We start from the raw sequence: 16,521 nt of genomic DNA, 5'->3' as shown, positions 1-16,521 counted from the left end.
ACGAGGAGCAAGAGCAAGAGGAGGAAGAGGTCAAGGCAGAAGCTAGGCACTAAGTTATAAATTTGTATTAAGTGTGGCACTATATTTGCAATTTTTATTAATTCTGGCACTATGTTTGAAATTTGTGTTAGTGCTGGCACTATGTTTGAAATTTGTATTAAGTCTGGCACTATGTTTGAAATTTGTATTAAGTCTGGCACTATGTTTGAAATTTGTATTAAGTCTGGCACTATGTTTGAAATTTGTATTAAGTCTAGCACTAGGTTTGAAATTTGTATTAAGTTTGACACTATGTTTGAAATTTGTAGATGCAGGAATGGCGGGAATGGGGTTGCTTAGTGCGGGCATTGATTGAAAGCATCGCGCTGCGATAGGTTCTGAGCGCAAGCTTGATGCGCTGGTCACTCGCACTCAAAAGGAAGATTGGAAAATACACGAGGGATGGGTTCAGCGGTACGCACTTTACTTATTTCCTTCAAGAATATATGGATGAGACACACCTACTGATTTGTCCTCACATGCAGGTTGAAATGGGTTGGCCTTTTACCTTTCGCGCGTCTGGTTGAGTCCACGCAGACCTCCAAATGCCTCGCCATTGACGCCTCTTCGCTCACATGCTTAGTGGACCGGTGGAGACCTGAGACCCACACGTTTCACTTCCGCTAGGGAGAGATGGCTCCTACTCTCCAGGATGTGGCCTTTTTATTGGGACTACCATTGGCAGGTCATGCCATAGGACCGTTGGAGGCACCGGCTGATTGGCAGCTTGGTATTGCACAGCGTTTCGCGGGTATTTATGACCGAGCTCCGGTGTTGACATCGGATAATCATGGACCTAAGTACGAATGGTTGCTCCATTTCTAGGTTAGTTCCCCTGCCGCTTAAGTTTCATTTTTCTTGCAATTGTTCTTACAGAACATACCTTCGCTATGTACTAATACTCTCTTTGCTTAAAACATATCCAAAAGTTCCCGTGGTATCCAAGCGTCCCGTTGAATGCGACATAGATCACTAGAAGTCTGGAGGCATATATATTGTGGCTTCTCAGCAAGGTGATGTTCACAGAGAACCATCTCAACACTATTAGCGCAAGCTACATCCCTATTGCACTTGAGATCGCGAGCGCTGAGACGCCAAATCAGATCACACAGAGGAGTTGGGGTTCGGCTGTCTTAGCGTATACATACCGAGCTATGTGCAACGCCTGCCAGCTTACGTCACCCACGTCCGCCCTTCTTGGATGCCCTCTCTTTCTGCAACTGTGGTCATGGGAGAGGTTCTCCGTAGGATGACCAGATGTACGTGTTGATGAGCCTATGGATATCATGTTCGATGCTGACGGCATCGACATGCCTACCTTCGATCTCAGTTGGACACGTCGCAGGGTATGTCACAAACCAAGTTTTGTTCGTTTTGTACACTAGGGTTCAATCTAATTTTTGTTTTCCGCAGAGACGCTTTGCTGCTGATCAGACCAGACGAGCTTACACAACATTAAACGAGCAGTTTGATGCGTACACTGGGGCGATCTGGCAGCCGTACACACAAGAAGCCATAGATGCAAGATACCCCGTCGGTTTCTCCGTGCTGTGCACAAGAGATGCTGATTATTGGATGACGAAATCGATGATCATCTTCGATGTCTTCGTCGAGGAGATGGCCCAACAGAGGGTTATGAGGCAATTTGGTCTTCTGCAATTGGAGACACCTCCCTCTATAGAGGTCCCGCTGCACAGAGACATCCACAGGTACTGTCTAGTTATTAATATTGCACTGTCCTTCAAAATTGTCCATAGTTAAGCTGTTAGTTAATTGTTCAACGAACACCAAAATTTTAGGATCACAAAGAAGGGGATCAACAGGACTGCTACTGAGTGGCTATATAGGGTTCAGTCGTACGTTACACAATGGGAGACTGTGAGCACACATCTGTGGCACGAGAATCACAACTTTGATATGGACGAATTCAATCTCTATCTGTAGTGGTACATGATCGGAACACGGTTATGCATCATTCATCACAATCACCTACATGAGATACCTGCCCCTAATACGGCGGATATGTACCCGAGCTATGATACTTCGGGCTCTAGGCAGCAAGCGGTAAGATATATTCTATTCATATAATGCAAGTAGTCCATACATACTTTGCCGTGCGCATGCAATAATCGTCCTCACAATTTCAGGTTGAGTTAACTCGCGGACTTGGCGAGGAGGTGTCCACCTTTCAGCGTTCACTGTCGTCTGCACCTCTAATGCTTCCTCGGGCTCAGGTCCAGACCTGGATGTCACGCATTGAGGAGAAAGTACGATCTGTGTATCGGGCTATTACATGCACACACACACACTTCAGACGTACTTCACCAGCATCCCCCCGCCACTCCACGCACCAGCAGCCGCTGCGTCACTCGACTGGTTAGCTCAAACCCACGCATCACTGACATGATCCGCGTCCACGTCTAGCAGAGCAGTGGACGACCAGGCCACCACTTCCTGACCAGGCCGGTAGTTCGGCGTGGCAGCACCAGCCGGATCCCACGTCTACCTACATGTTTTGGCCACGACCTCCGCCTACAGGTATGTTTCTTCATATTTATTCTTGTGAATATCAATTGGGCCTATGTATTTCATCATTACTTATGTTCGTCCATCCAACAGGGTCCTACGGATATCAGCTGTATGGACATGAAGCGTCTATGTCCGAATCCGGGTAGGATAGTGACCATGAAGGTGGGCATAACAAACAGGATTTCTTGTCGCAGCACAACGAGTGGATGGACATATATACGACTCCTGCACCACCTCCCACAAAGGAAACACAACATGACCAGACATGGTCTGAGCTTCCTCCCTGTAACATTCGGGCACCCCACAGGTATATGTGGCCGACGCCGCCTACACCACCTCCACGACGTGCTGGACGACGTGGCTGATGCTTGTCTACCACTATATCTATCTATGTACGCGGGGGACGTACGTATCCTACCTATGTATGTGGTTGGAACTAATCATCTTCCTGGTGGACGACTGGAACTAATCATCTTTCTGGTGGACGATTAGTAATAATAATCTTTCATGTGGACGACTGCAACTAATAATCTTCCTGAAAGACGACTGCAACTAATAATCTTCCTGCAAGATGACTGTAACTTATCATCTTCCTGCAAGATGACTAGTGCCCAACCCTATAGATGATTGGCCAGTCGGCTTCCTGGTGGACGACTGGACCCTAATCGTCCACCAGGAAGACGATTAGGTCCAATCGTCCACCAGGAAGACGATTAGATCCAATCGTCCACCAGGAAGACGATTAGGTCCAATCGTCCTCCAGGAAGATGATGCCGTATTATTTGTGAAAAATATCAAAACGGTCTATTATTTCTGAAAATTAATAAAAAAATGTATTATTTAAAAAAATTATCCTGAGCTATGTATACTTGTAGGGTGAACTAGTTCAATGCATTAAACTATGTATACTTGCATGCATTTGACTAGTTCAATGTTAGACCAAAGAGTATGCATTGAACTATGTATACTTGCAGGGCTCTTCAAAATGCTGATTTTCCTTTGTTTATTATATTTCTTTAATCACCAGCTAATCTCAAGGTAGTTTGACTGACCACTACGTGCGTACTAACTGGCATGGGGCTAAACTCCTTTTTTCATTCTAATTAATGTGTGGGCCTTGGTATCACCCCACCCTATGCATGCATGCAGCATAGCCATATTTTAATGGTTTAGGCCTTAATTGGCTATTAATTAATGGATAATTAGAGTTTATGGTGTGGTGCATATGTTAATTATTATTTTTGAAATTAAACTCAAGGTCTAGCATTATATGTGATATGAGATGAATATTTGACAAAGTACACTGAATATAAATTTCATTAGCGTGATATTCTTTATGCGCCGTGTCAATATTTTACCTTGTTAATGGAATAAGGCCAAACATTTACCATATAGTTGATATTTTGGTGATATTAGCGCCCCTCATGACAATTTGATGTTGGCATTATATGTTCCCCAGACACACATGTTCGCGTGAAGAAAATTACGCATCCTTGATTCGAACCAAAAGGGCGAACCTAAGGGCATGATTTCTTGAAGTTATATTCCTTGATCCGAACCAAGAAGGCCGAACCTAAGGGCATGATATCACGAAGTGCATATTTCTTGGTCCGAACAAAAAGGCCGAACCTAATGACATGATTTCATGAAATGCATATTCTTTGATCTAAACCAAAAGGACCGAAGCTAAGGAAATATGCCCTAGAGGCAATAATAAAGTTGTTATTTATATTTCCTTATATCATGATAAATGTTTATTATTCATGCTAGAATTGTATTAACCGGAAACTTAGTACATGTGTGAATACATAGACAAACAGAGTGTCACTAGTATGCCTCTACTTGACTAGCTCGTTAATCAAAGGTGGTTAAGTTTCCTAGCCATGGACAAAGAGTTCTCATTTGATGAATGGGATCACATCATTAGAGAATGATGTGATTGACTTGACCCATCCGTTAGCTTAGCACGATGATTGTTTAGTTTACTGCTATTGCTTTCTCCATAACTTATACATGTTCCTATGACTATGAGATTATGCAACTCCAGAATACCGGAGGAACACTTAGTGTGCTATCAAACATCACAACATAACTGGCTGACTGTAAATATGCTCTACAGGTGTCTCCAATGTTGTTTCTTGAGTTGGCATAGATCGAGATTAGGATTTGTCACTCTGTGTATCGGAGAGGTATCGCTGGGCCCTCTCGGTAATGCACATCACTATAAGCCTTGCAAGCAATGTGACTAATGAGTTAGTTACGGGATGTTGCATTACGGAACGAGTAAAGAGACTTGCCGGTAATGAGATTGAACTAGGTATTGAGATACCGAGGATCGAATCTCGGGCAAGTAACATACCAATGACAAAGGGAACAACGTATGTTGTTATGCGGTTTGACCGATAAAGATCTTCGTAGAATATGTAGGAACCAATCTGAGCATCCAGGTTCCGCTATTGGTTATTGACCGGAGATGAGTCTCGGTCATGTCTACATAGTTCTCAAACCCGTAGGTTCCGCACGCTTAACGTTCGGTGACGATCGGTATTATGAGTTTATGTGTTTTGATGTACCGAAGGTAGTTTGGAGTCCCGGATATGATCACGGACATGACGAGGAGTCTCGGAATGGTCGAGACATAAAGATCGATATATTGGAAGCCTATGTTTGGACATCGGAATGGTTCCGGGTGAGTTCGGGCATTTACCGCAGTACCGGGGGGTTACCGGAACCCCCCGGGGAGTATATGGGCCTTATTGGGCCTTAGTGGAATGGAGGAGAGGAAGGCCAAGGTGGAGGGCGCGCCCCCTAGCCCAATCTGAATTGGGTGGGGGGACGCCCCCCTTCCTTCCCTCTCTCTCCCCCTTCCTTCTCTCCTACTCCAAAAGGGGGGAATCGTATTCCCGGTGGGAGTAGGACTCCCCCTAGGGCGCACCATAGAGAGGGCCGGCCCTCCCCTCCTCCACTCCTTTATATACGAGGGAGGGGGCACCCCATAGACACACAAGTTGATCTCTTAGCTGTGTGAGGTGGCCTCCTCCATAGATTTCCACCTCGGTCATATCATTATATAGTGCTTAGGCGAAGCCCTGCATCGATAACTTCATCATCACCGTCATCACGCCGTCGTGCTGTCGAAGCTCTCCCTCGATACTCAGCTGGATTTAGAGTTCGTGGGACGTCACCGAGCTGAACGTGTGCAGATCGCGGAGGTGCCGTATCTTTGGTGCTAGGATCGGTCGGATCATGAAGACGTACGACTACATCAACCACGTTGTCATAACGCTTCCGCTTACGGTCTACGAGGGTACGTGGACAACACTCTCACCTCTCGTTGCTATGCATCACCTAGATAGATCTTGCGTGTGCATAGGATTTTTTTTTGAAATTACTGTGTTCCCCAACAGTGGCATCCGAGCCAGGTCTATGCGCAGATGTTATATGCACGGGTAGAACACAAAGGAGTTGTGGGCGTGGGTATATACATATTTCTTGTCGTCACTAGTTGATTCTTGATTCAGCGGTATTGTTGGATGAAGCGGCTCAGGCTGACATTACGCGTACGCTTATGCGAGACTGGTTCTACAGACGTGCTTCACACACAGGTGGCTGGTGGGTGTCAGTTTCTCCAACTTTAGTTGAATCGGATCCAATGAACAGGGTTCTTTCTGAAGATCAAAAAGCAATCACTATACCGCGTTGTGGTTTTTGATGCGTAGGTAAGAATGGTCCTTGCTCAGCCCGTAGTAGCCACGTAAAACTTACAACAACAAAGTAGAGGACGTCTAATTTGTTTTTGCAGGGCATGTTGCGATGTGATATGGTCAAGACATGATGCTAAATTTTATTGTATGAGATGATCATGTTCTGTAATAGAGTTATCGACAACTGGCAGGAGCCATATGGTTGTCGCTTTATTGTATGAAATGCAATTGCCTTGTAATTGCTTTACTTTATCACTAAGCGGTAGCGATAGTCGTAGAAGCAATAGTTGGCGAGATGACAACGATGCTTCGATGGAGATCAAGGTGTCAAGCCGGTGACGATGGTGATCATGATAGTGCTTTGGAGATGGAGATCAAAGGCACAAGATGATGATGGCCATATCATATCACTTATATTGATTGCATGTGATGTTTATCCTTTATGCATCTTATTTTGCTTAGTTCGGCGGTAGCATTATAATATGATCTCTCACTAAATTTCAAGGTACAAGTGTTCTCCCTGAGTATGCATTGTTGCTACAGTTCGTCATGCCGAGACACCACGTGATGATCGGGTGTGATAAGCTCTACGTTCACATACAACGGGTGCAAGCCAGTTTTTCACACGCGGAATACTCAGGTTAAACTTGACGAGCCTAGCATATGCAGATATGGCCTCAGAACACTGATACCAAAAGGTCGAGTGTGAATCATATAGTAGATATGATCAACATAGTGATGTTCACCATTGGAAACTACTCCATCTCTCGTGATGATCGGACATGGTTTAGTTGATATGGATCATGTGATCACTTAGATGATTAGAGGGATGTCTATCTAAGTGGGAGTTATTAAGTAATTTGATTAATTGAACTTTAATTTATCATGAACTTAGTACCTGATAGTATTTTGCATGTCTATGTTGTTGTAGATAGATGGCCCGTGATGTTCTTTCATTGAATTTTAGTGCGTTCCTAGAGAAAGCTAAGTTGAAAGATGATGGTAGAAATTACATGGACTGGGTCCGCAACTTGAGGATTATCCTCATTGCCACACAGAAGAATTACGTCCTGGAAGCACCACTAGGTGACAAACCCGCTGCAGGAGCAACACCAGATGTTATGAATGTCTGGCAGAGCAAAGCTGATGACTACTTGATAGTTCAGTGTGCCATGCTTTACGGCTTAGAACCGGGACTTCAACGACGTTTTGAACGTCATGGAGCATATGAGATGTTCCAGGAGTTGAAGTTAATATTTCAAGCAAATGCCCGAATTGAGAGATATGAAGTCTCCAATAAGTTCTACAGCTACAAAATGGAGGAGAATAGTTCTGTCAGTGAACATATACTAAGATTGTCTGGGTACCACAACCACTTGACTCAGCTGGGAGTTAATCTTCCTGATGATAGTGTCAATGACAGAGTTCTTCACTCACTTCCACCAAGCTACAAGAGCTTCATGATGAACTATAATATGCAAGGGATGGATAAGACAATTCCCGAGCTCTTCGCAATGCTAAAGGCTACGGAGGTAGAAATCAAGAAAGAGCATCAAGTGTTGATGGTCAACAAGACCACCAGTTTCAAGAAAATGGTAAAGGGAAGAAGGGGAACTTCAAGAAGAACAACAAGCAAGTTGCTACTCAAGTGAAGAAGCCCGAGTCTGGACCTAAGCCAGAGACTGAGTGCTTCTATTGCAAAGGAACTGATCACTGGAAGCGGAACTGCCCCAAGTATTTGGAGGAGAAGAAGGATGGCAAAGTGAAAGGTATATTTGATATACATGTTATTGATGTGTACCTTACTAATGCTCGCAGTAGCGCTTGTGTATTTGATACTGGTTCTGTAGCTAATATTTGCAACTCAAAACAGGGGCTACGGATTAAGCAAAGATTGGCTAAGGACGAGGTGATGATGCGCGTGGGAAATGGTTCCAAAGTCGATGTGATCGTCGTCGGCACACTACCTCTACATCTACCTTCGGGATTAGTTTTAGACCTAAATAATTGTTATTTGGTGCCAGCATTGAGCATGAACATTATATCTGGATCTTGTTTGATGCGAGACGGTTATTCATTTAAATCAGAGAATAATGGTTGTTCTATTTATATCAGTAATATCTTTTATGGTCATGCATCCATGATGAGTGGTCTATTTTTACTAAATCTTGATAGTAGTTATACACATGTTCATAGTATTGAAGCCAAAAGATATAAGTTTAATAATGATAGTGCAACTTATTTGTGGCACTACCGTTTAGGTCATATTGGTGTAAAGCGCATGAAGAAACTCCATGTTGATGGACTTTTGGAATCACTTGATGCTTGCAAACCATGCCTCATGGGCAAGATGACCAAGACTCCATTCTTCGAAACAATGGAGCGAGCAACAGACTTGTTGGAAATAATACATACTGATGTATGCGGTCCAATGAGTGTTGATGCTCGCGGAGGGTATCGTTATTTTCTTACCTTCACAGATGATTTAAGAAGATACGGGTATATCTACTTGATGAAACATAAGTCTGAAACATTTGAAAAGTTCAAAGAATTTCAGAGTGAAGTGGAAAATCATCATAACAAGAAAATTAAGTTTCTATGATCTGATCATGGAGGAGAATATTTGAGTTATGAGTTTGGTCTTCATTTGAAACAATGCAGAATAGTTTCGCAACTCACGCCACCTGGAACACCACAACATAATGGTGTGTCTGAACGTCGTAAATACACTTTATTACATATGGTGCGATCTATGATGTCTCTTACTGACTAACCGCTATTGTTTTGGGGTTATTCTTTAGAGACGGCTGCATTCACGTTAAATAGGGCACCATCAAAATCCGTTGAGACGACACCTTATGAACTGTGGTTTGGCAAGAAACCCAAGTTGTCGTTTCTTAAAGTTTGGGGCTGCGATGCTTATGTGAAAAAGCTTCGACCTGATAAGCTCGAACCCAAATCGGAGAAATGTGTCTTCATAGGATACCCAAAGGAGACTGTTGGGTACACCTTCTATCACAGATCCGAAGGCAAGATATTCGTTGCTAAGAATGGATCCTTTCTAGAGAAGGAGTTTCTCTTGAAAGAAGTGAGTGGGAGGAAAATAGAACTTGACGAGGTAATTGTACCAACTCCCTTATTGGAAAGTAGTTCATCACAGAAATTAGTTCTAGTGATTCCTACACCAGTGAGGAAGCTAATGATGATGATCATGAAACTTCTGATCAAGTTACTACCAAACCTCGTAGGTCAACCAGAGTAAGATCCGCACCAGAGTGGTGCGGTAATCCTGTTCTGGAGGTCATGTTACTTGACTGAGGGAGTCCTGGACTAAGGGGTCCTCGGGAAGCCGGCCTGTTGGACATGGGCCGGACTATTGGGCCATGAAGATACAAGATAGAAGATTTTCTCCCGTGTCCGGATAGGACTCTCCTTTGCGTAGATGGCAAGCTAGGTGGCTGGATGTACTATTTCCTTTCTATGTAACTGACTTTGTACAACCCTAGTCCCCTCCGATGTCTATATAAACCGGAGGGTTTAGTCCGTAGAGAGGATCATACTCATAATCAGATAGGCTAGACTTCTAGGGTTTTAGCCATTACGATCTCGTGGTAGATCAACTCTTGTAACCCCCATACTCATCAATATTAATCTAGCAGGACATAGGGTTTTACCTCCATCGAGAGGGCCCGAACCTGGGTAAACATTATGTTTCATGTCTCCTATTACCATCAACCTCAGACGCACAGTTCGGGACCCCCTACCCGAGATCTGCCGGTTTTGACACCGACATTGGTGCTTTCATCGAGAGTTCCACTGCGACGTTGAAGTCAGGGTTGATGGCTCGCCTTGTGAACAAGGACAACATCACCACCGATGGAGCCCTGGCCTTAGGCCAAACCCTCCGATTGGGTGGCTTTATCATGACCACCCGTTCGGCCGGTGAGCTGATGTCTACTACACAACCTTCTTCTTGTAGACGTTGTTGGGCCTCCAAGTGCAGAGGTTTGTGGGACAGTAGCAAATTTCCCTCAAGTGGATGACCTAAGGTTTATCAATCCGTGGGAGGAGTAGGATGAAGATGGTCTCTCTCAAACAACCCTGCAACCAAATACAAAGAGTCTCTTGTGTCCCCAACACACCCAATACAATGGTAAATTGTATAGGTGCACTAGTTCGGCGAAGAGATGGCGATACAAGTGCAATATGGATAGTAGATATAGGTTTTTGTAATCTGAAAATATAAAAACAACAAGGTAACTAATGATAAAAGTGAGCGAAAATGGTATTGCAATGCGTTGAAACAAGGCCTAGGGTTCATACTTTCACTAGTGCAAGTTCTCTCAACAATAATAACATAACTGGATCATATAACTATCCCTCAACATGAAACAAAGAGTCACTCCAAAGTCACTAATAGCGGAGAACAAATGAAGAGATTATTGTAGGGTATGAAACCACCTCAAAGTTATTCTTTCTGATTGATCTATTCAAGAGTTCATACTAGAATAACACCTTAAGACACAAATCAACCAAACCCTAATGTCACCTAGATACTCCAATGTCACCTCAAGTATCCGTGGGTATGATTATATGATATACATCACACAATCTCAGATTCATCTATTCAACCAACACAAAGAACTTCAAAGAGTGCCCCAAAGATTCTACCGGAGAGTCAAGACGAAAACGTGTGCCAACCCCTATGCATAAGTTCACAAGGTCACTGAACTCGCAAGTTGATCACCAAAACACACATCAAGTGGATCACGTGATATCCCATTGTCACCACAGATAAGCACATGCAAGACATACATCAAGTGTTCTCAAATCCTTAAAGACTCAATCCGATAAGATAACTTCAAAGGGAAAACTCAATTCATCACAAGAGAGTAGAGGGGGAGAACCATCATAAGATCCAAATATAATAGCAAAGCTTGCGATACATCAAGATCGTGCCGACTCAAGAACACGAGAGAGAGAGAGAGAGAGAGATCAAACACATAGCTACTAGTACATACCCTCAGCCCCGAGGGTGAACTACTCCCTCCTTGTCTTGGAGAGCGCCAGGATGATGAAGATGGCCACCGGAGAGGGATTCCCCCCTCCGGTAGGGTGCCGAAACGGGTCTTGATTGGTTTTCGGTGGCTACGGAGGCTTCTGGCAGCGGAACTCCTGATCTAGGTTTCTTTCTGGAAGTTTTGGGTTATATAAGAGGTGCTGGAGTCGGGAACAAGGCAAGGTGGTCTCCGGGCTGTCCATAAGGCAGGGGGGCGCGTCCAGGGGGGTGGGCGGAATCCCCACCCTCGTGGGCAGCCCGGAACTCTTCTGGCCCAACTCTTTTACTCCATATCCTTCTTTTGGTCCAAAAATAAGTTCTGTGAAGTTCCAGGTCAATTGGACTCCGTTTGGTTTTCCTTTTCTGCGATACTCAAAAACAAGGAAAAAACAGAAACTGGCACTTGGCTCTAGGTTAATAGGTTAGTCCCAAAAATCATATAAAATAGCATATAAATGCATATAAAACATCCAAGGTTGATAATATAATAGCATGGAACAATAAAAAATTATAGATACGTTGGAGACATATCAAGCATCCCCAAGCTTAATTCCTGCTCGTCCTCGAGTAGGTAAATGATAAAACAGAATTTTTGATGTGGAATGCTACCTAACATAATTATCAATATAATTTTCTTTATTGTGGCAAGAATATTCAGATCCATAAGATTCAAGACAAAAGTTTAATATTGACATAAAAATAATAATACTTCAAGCATACTAACCAAGCAATTATGTCTTATCAAAATAACATAGCCAAAGAAATCTTATCCCTACAAAATCATATAGTTTGGCCATGATTCATTTTTGTCAGACAAAATGCTCCCATCATGCACAACTCCGATGACAAGCTGAACAATTGGTTCATACTTTTTAACATGCTTCAGCCTTTTCAACCCTTACGCAATACCTGAGCGCAACCCATGGACATAGCACTATGGGTGGAATAGAGTATGATGATAGGGGTTATGTGAGGAGACAAAAAGGAAGAAAGTCTCACATTGACGCGGCTAATCAACAGGCTATGGAGATGCCCACTGACTGATGTCAATGCAAGGAATAGGGATTGCCATGCAACGGATGCACTTGAGCTATAGATATATGAAAGCTCATCAAAGAAACTAAGTGGGTGTGCATCCAACTTGCTTGCTCACGAAGACCTAGGGCATTTGAGGAAGCCCGTCATTGGAATATACAAGCCAAGTTCTATAATGAAAGATTCCCACTATTATATGAAAGTGACAACATAGGAGACACTCTATCATGAAGATAATGGTGCTACTTTGAAGCACAAGTGGGGTAAAAGGATAGTAGCACTGCCCCTTCTCTCTTTTTCTCTCAATTTTTTGGGCCTTCTCTTTTTTATGGCCTTTTTTCTCTTTTTTTTCATCCTGAGTCTCATCCTGACTTGTGGGGGAATCATAGTCTCCATCATCATTTCCTCACTAGGACAATGCTCTAATAATGATTATCATCACACTTTTATTTACTTACAACTCGAGAATTACAACTCGATACTTAGAACAAAATATGACTCTATATGAATGCCTCCGGCGGTGTATCGGGATGTGCAATGAATCAAGAGTGACATGTATGAAAGAATTATGAATGGTGGCTTTGCCACAACTATGATGTCAACTACATGATCATGCAAAGCAATATGACAATGATGGAGCATGTCATAATAAACGGAACGGTGGAAAGTTGCATGGCAATATATCTCGGAATGGCTATGGAAATGCCATAAAAGGTAGGTATGGTGGCTGTTTTGAGGAAGATATAAGGAGGTTTATGTGTGATAGAGCGTATCGTATCACGGGGTTTGGATGCACCGGCGAAGTTTGCACCAACTCTCAAGGCGGGAGAGGGCACTGCATGGTACCGAAGAGGCTAGCAATTATGGAAGGGTGAGAGTGCGCAATATCCATGGACTCACATTAGTCATAAAGAACTCCTATACTTATTACAAAAGTTTATTTGCCCTCGAAGCAAAGTACTACCACGCATGCCCCTAGGGGGATAGATTGGTATGAAAAGACCATCGCTTGTCCCCGACCGCCATTCATAAGGAAAGCAATCAAAGAACAACCCATGCTTCAAATTTGTCACACAATGTTTACCATACGTGCATGCTACGGGACTTGCCAACCTCAACACAAGTATTTCTCAATTTCACAATTACTCAACTAGCACAACTCTAATATTAACACCTTTATATCTGAAAACAATTATCAAGTATCAAACTTCTCATAGTATTCAATTCACTTTATATGAAAGTTTTTATTATATCCCTCTTGGATGCCCATCATATTAGGACTAAATTCATAACCGAAGCAAATTACCATGCTGTTTAGGACTCTCAAAATAATATAAGTGAAGCATGAGAGTTAATCTATTTCTTCAAAGTAAAACTACCATCATGCTCTAAAAATATATAAGTGAAGCACTAGAGCAAATGATAAACTACTCCAAAAGATATAAGTGAAGATCAATGAGTAGTCGAATAATTATGCAACTATGTGAATACTCTCTAACATTTAAGAATTTCAGATCTTGGGATATTATTCAAACAGCAAGCAAAACTAACTAAAATAAAATGACGCTCCAAGCAAAACACATATCATGTGGTGAATAAAAATATAGCTCCAAGTAAAGTTACCGATGAACGAAGACGAAAGAGGGGATGCCTTCCGCGGCATCCCCAAGCTTAGGCTCTGGGTTTCCTTGAATATTACCTTGGGGTGCCTTGGGCATCCCCAATCTTAGGCTCTTGCCACTCCTTATTCCGTAGTCCATCGAATCTTTACCCAAAACTTGAAAACTTCACAACACAAAACTTAACAGCAAACTCGTAAGCTCCGTTAGTATAAGAAAATAAATAACCACTTAGGTACTGTTTTGAACTCATTATAAATTCATATTGGTGTAATACCTACTGTATTCCAACTCATATATGGTTCATACCCTCCGATACTACTCATAGATTCATCAAAATAAGCAAACAACACATAGAAAACAGAATCTGTCAAAAACAGAACAGTCAGTAGTAATCTGGATCAAACATATACTTCTGGAACCCCAAAAATTCTAAAATAAATTGCTGGACATGAGGAAGTTATCTATTAATCATATCCAAAATTAATAAACTAAGTATCACTCTCCAGTAAAACATAGCAGCAAATCTCGTGAGCGATAAAGTTTCTATTTTTTACAGCAAGATCGCAAAGACTTTCCCCAAGTCTTCCCAAAAGTTCTACTTGGTACAAACACTAATTAAACATAAAATCACATCTAAACATAGGCTAGATGAATTATTTATTACTAAACAGGGACAAAAAGCATGGAACAAAAATAAAATCGGGTTGCCTTCCAACAAGCGCTATCGTTTAACACCCCTAGCTAGGCATGATGATTTCAATGATGCTCACATAAAAGATAAGAATTGAAACATAAAGAGAGCATCATTAAGCATATTACTAACACATTTAAGTCTAACCCACTTCCTATGCATATGGATTTTGTGAGCAAACAATTTATGGGAACAAGAATCAACTTGCATAGGAAGGTAAAACAAGCAAATCTTCAAGATTTTCAACACATAGAGATGAAACTTGATATTATTGCAATTCCTACAAGCATATGTTCCTCCCTCATAATAATTTTCAGTATCATCATGAATTAATTCAACAATATAACCATCACATAAAGCATTCTTTTCATGATCTACAAGCATAGAAAATTTACTACTCTCCACATAAGCAAAATTCTTTTCATTCGGAATAGTAGTGGGAGCAAACTCAACAAAATAATTATTATGTGAGGCATAATCCAATTGAAAACTAAAATCATTATGACCAGTTTCATGGTTATCATATTCTTAATAGCATACAAGTCATCACAATAATCATCATAGATAGCAACTTTGTTCTCATAACCAATTGGAACCTCTTCCGAAATAGTGGATTCATCACTAAATAGAGTCATGACCTCTCCAAATCCACTTTCATAATTATCACAATAAGATTTAACACCCTCCAAAATAGTGGGATCATTACTTCCTAAAGTTGACACTCTTCGAAACCCACTTTCATCAATATAATCATCATAAATAGGAGGCATGCTATCATCATAATAAATTTGCTCATCAAAACATGGGGGACAAAAAATATCATCTTCGTCAAACATAGCATACCCAAGCTTGTGGCTTTGCATATCATTAGCATCATGGATATTCAAAGAATTCATACTAATAACATTGCAATCATGCTCATAATCAAAATATTTATGCCAAACATTTTATAGATTTCTTCTTCTAGCACTTGAGCACAATTACCGGAATCCTTATTCTCACGAAAGACATTAAAAAGGTGAAGCATATGAGGTACCCTCAATTCCAAAATTTTTATAATTTTATTTTATAGACTAAACTAGTGATAAAACAAGAAACAAAAAGATTCGATTGCAAGATCTAAAGATATACCTTCAAGCGCTAACCTCCCCGGCAACGGTGCCAGAAAAGAGCTTCATGTCTACTACACAACCTTCTTCTTGTAGACATTGTTGGGCCTCCAAGTGCAGAGGTTTGTAGGAAAGTAGAAAATTTCCCTCAAGTGGATGACCTAAGGTTTATCAATCTGTGGGAGGCGTAGGATGAAGATGGTCTCTCTCAAACAACCCTGCAACCAAATAACAAAGAGTCTCTTGTGTCCCCAACACACCCAATACAATGGTAAATTGTATAGGTGCACTAGTTCGGCAAAGAGATGGTGATACAAGTGCAATATGGATAGTAGATATAGGTTTTTGTAATCTGAAAATATAAAAACATCAAGGTAACTAATAATAAAAGTGAGCGAAAACGGTATTGCAATGCATTGAAACAAGGCCTGGGGTTCATACTTTCACTAGTGCTAGTTCTCTCAACAATAATGACATAACTGGATCATATAACTATCCCTCAACATGCAAAAAAGAGTCACTCCAAAGTCACTAATAGCGGAGAACAAACAAAGAGATTATTGTAGGGTACGAAACCACCTCAAAGTTATTCTTTCTGATTGATCTATTGAAGAGTTCGTACTAGAATAACACCTTAAGACACAAATCAACCAAACCCTAATGTCACCTAGATACTCCAATGTCACCTCAAGTATCCGTGGGTATGATTATACGATATGCATCACACAATCTC

The 16,521-nt window shown here is 41.8% G+C and overlaps 1 protein-coding gene across 1 annotated transcript in view; it reads left to right on the top strand.

The window, feature by feature from the left end:
* Positions 1-1,316: 1,316 nt before the first annotated feature.
* LOC119352349 (cyclin-dependent kinase G-1-like) overlaps positions 1,317-16,521 on the top strand; it is a 78,131-nt gene continuing 62,926 nt past the window's right edge. The window contains exons 1-3 of the mRNA XM_037619021.1: positions 1,317-1,385; positions 1,453-1,748; positions 1,839-1,917. Of these exons, the coding sequence (XP_037474918.1) occupies positions 1,317-1,385; positions 1,453-1,748; positions 1,839-1,917 (444 nt within the window). The remainder of the gene's footprint in view (positions 1,386-1,452; positions 1,749-1,838; positions 1,918-16,521) is intronic.

Source organism: Triticum dicoccoides, chromosome 1A (genome assembly GCF_002162155.2).
Source record: "Triticum dicoccoides isolate Atlit2015 ecotype Zavitan chromosome 1A, WEW_v2.0, whole genome shotgun sequence".
In the NCBI taxonomy this organism is placed as follows: Eukaryota; Viridiplantae; Streptophyta; class Magnoliopsida; order Poales; family Poaceae; genus Triticum; species Triticum dicoccoides.
The sequence above is the reverse complement of the archived record's forward strand: the minus strand, read 5'-3'. Positions and strand labels throughout refer to the sequence as shown.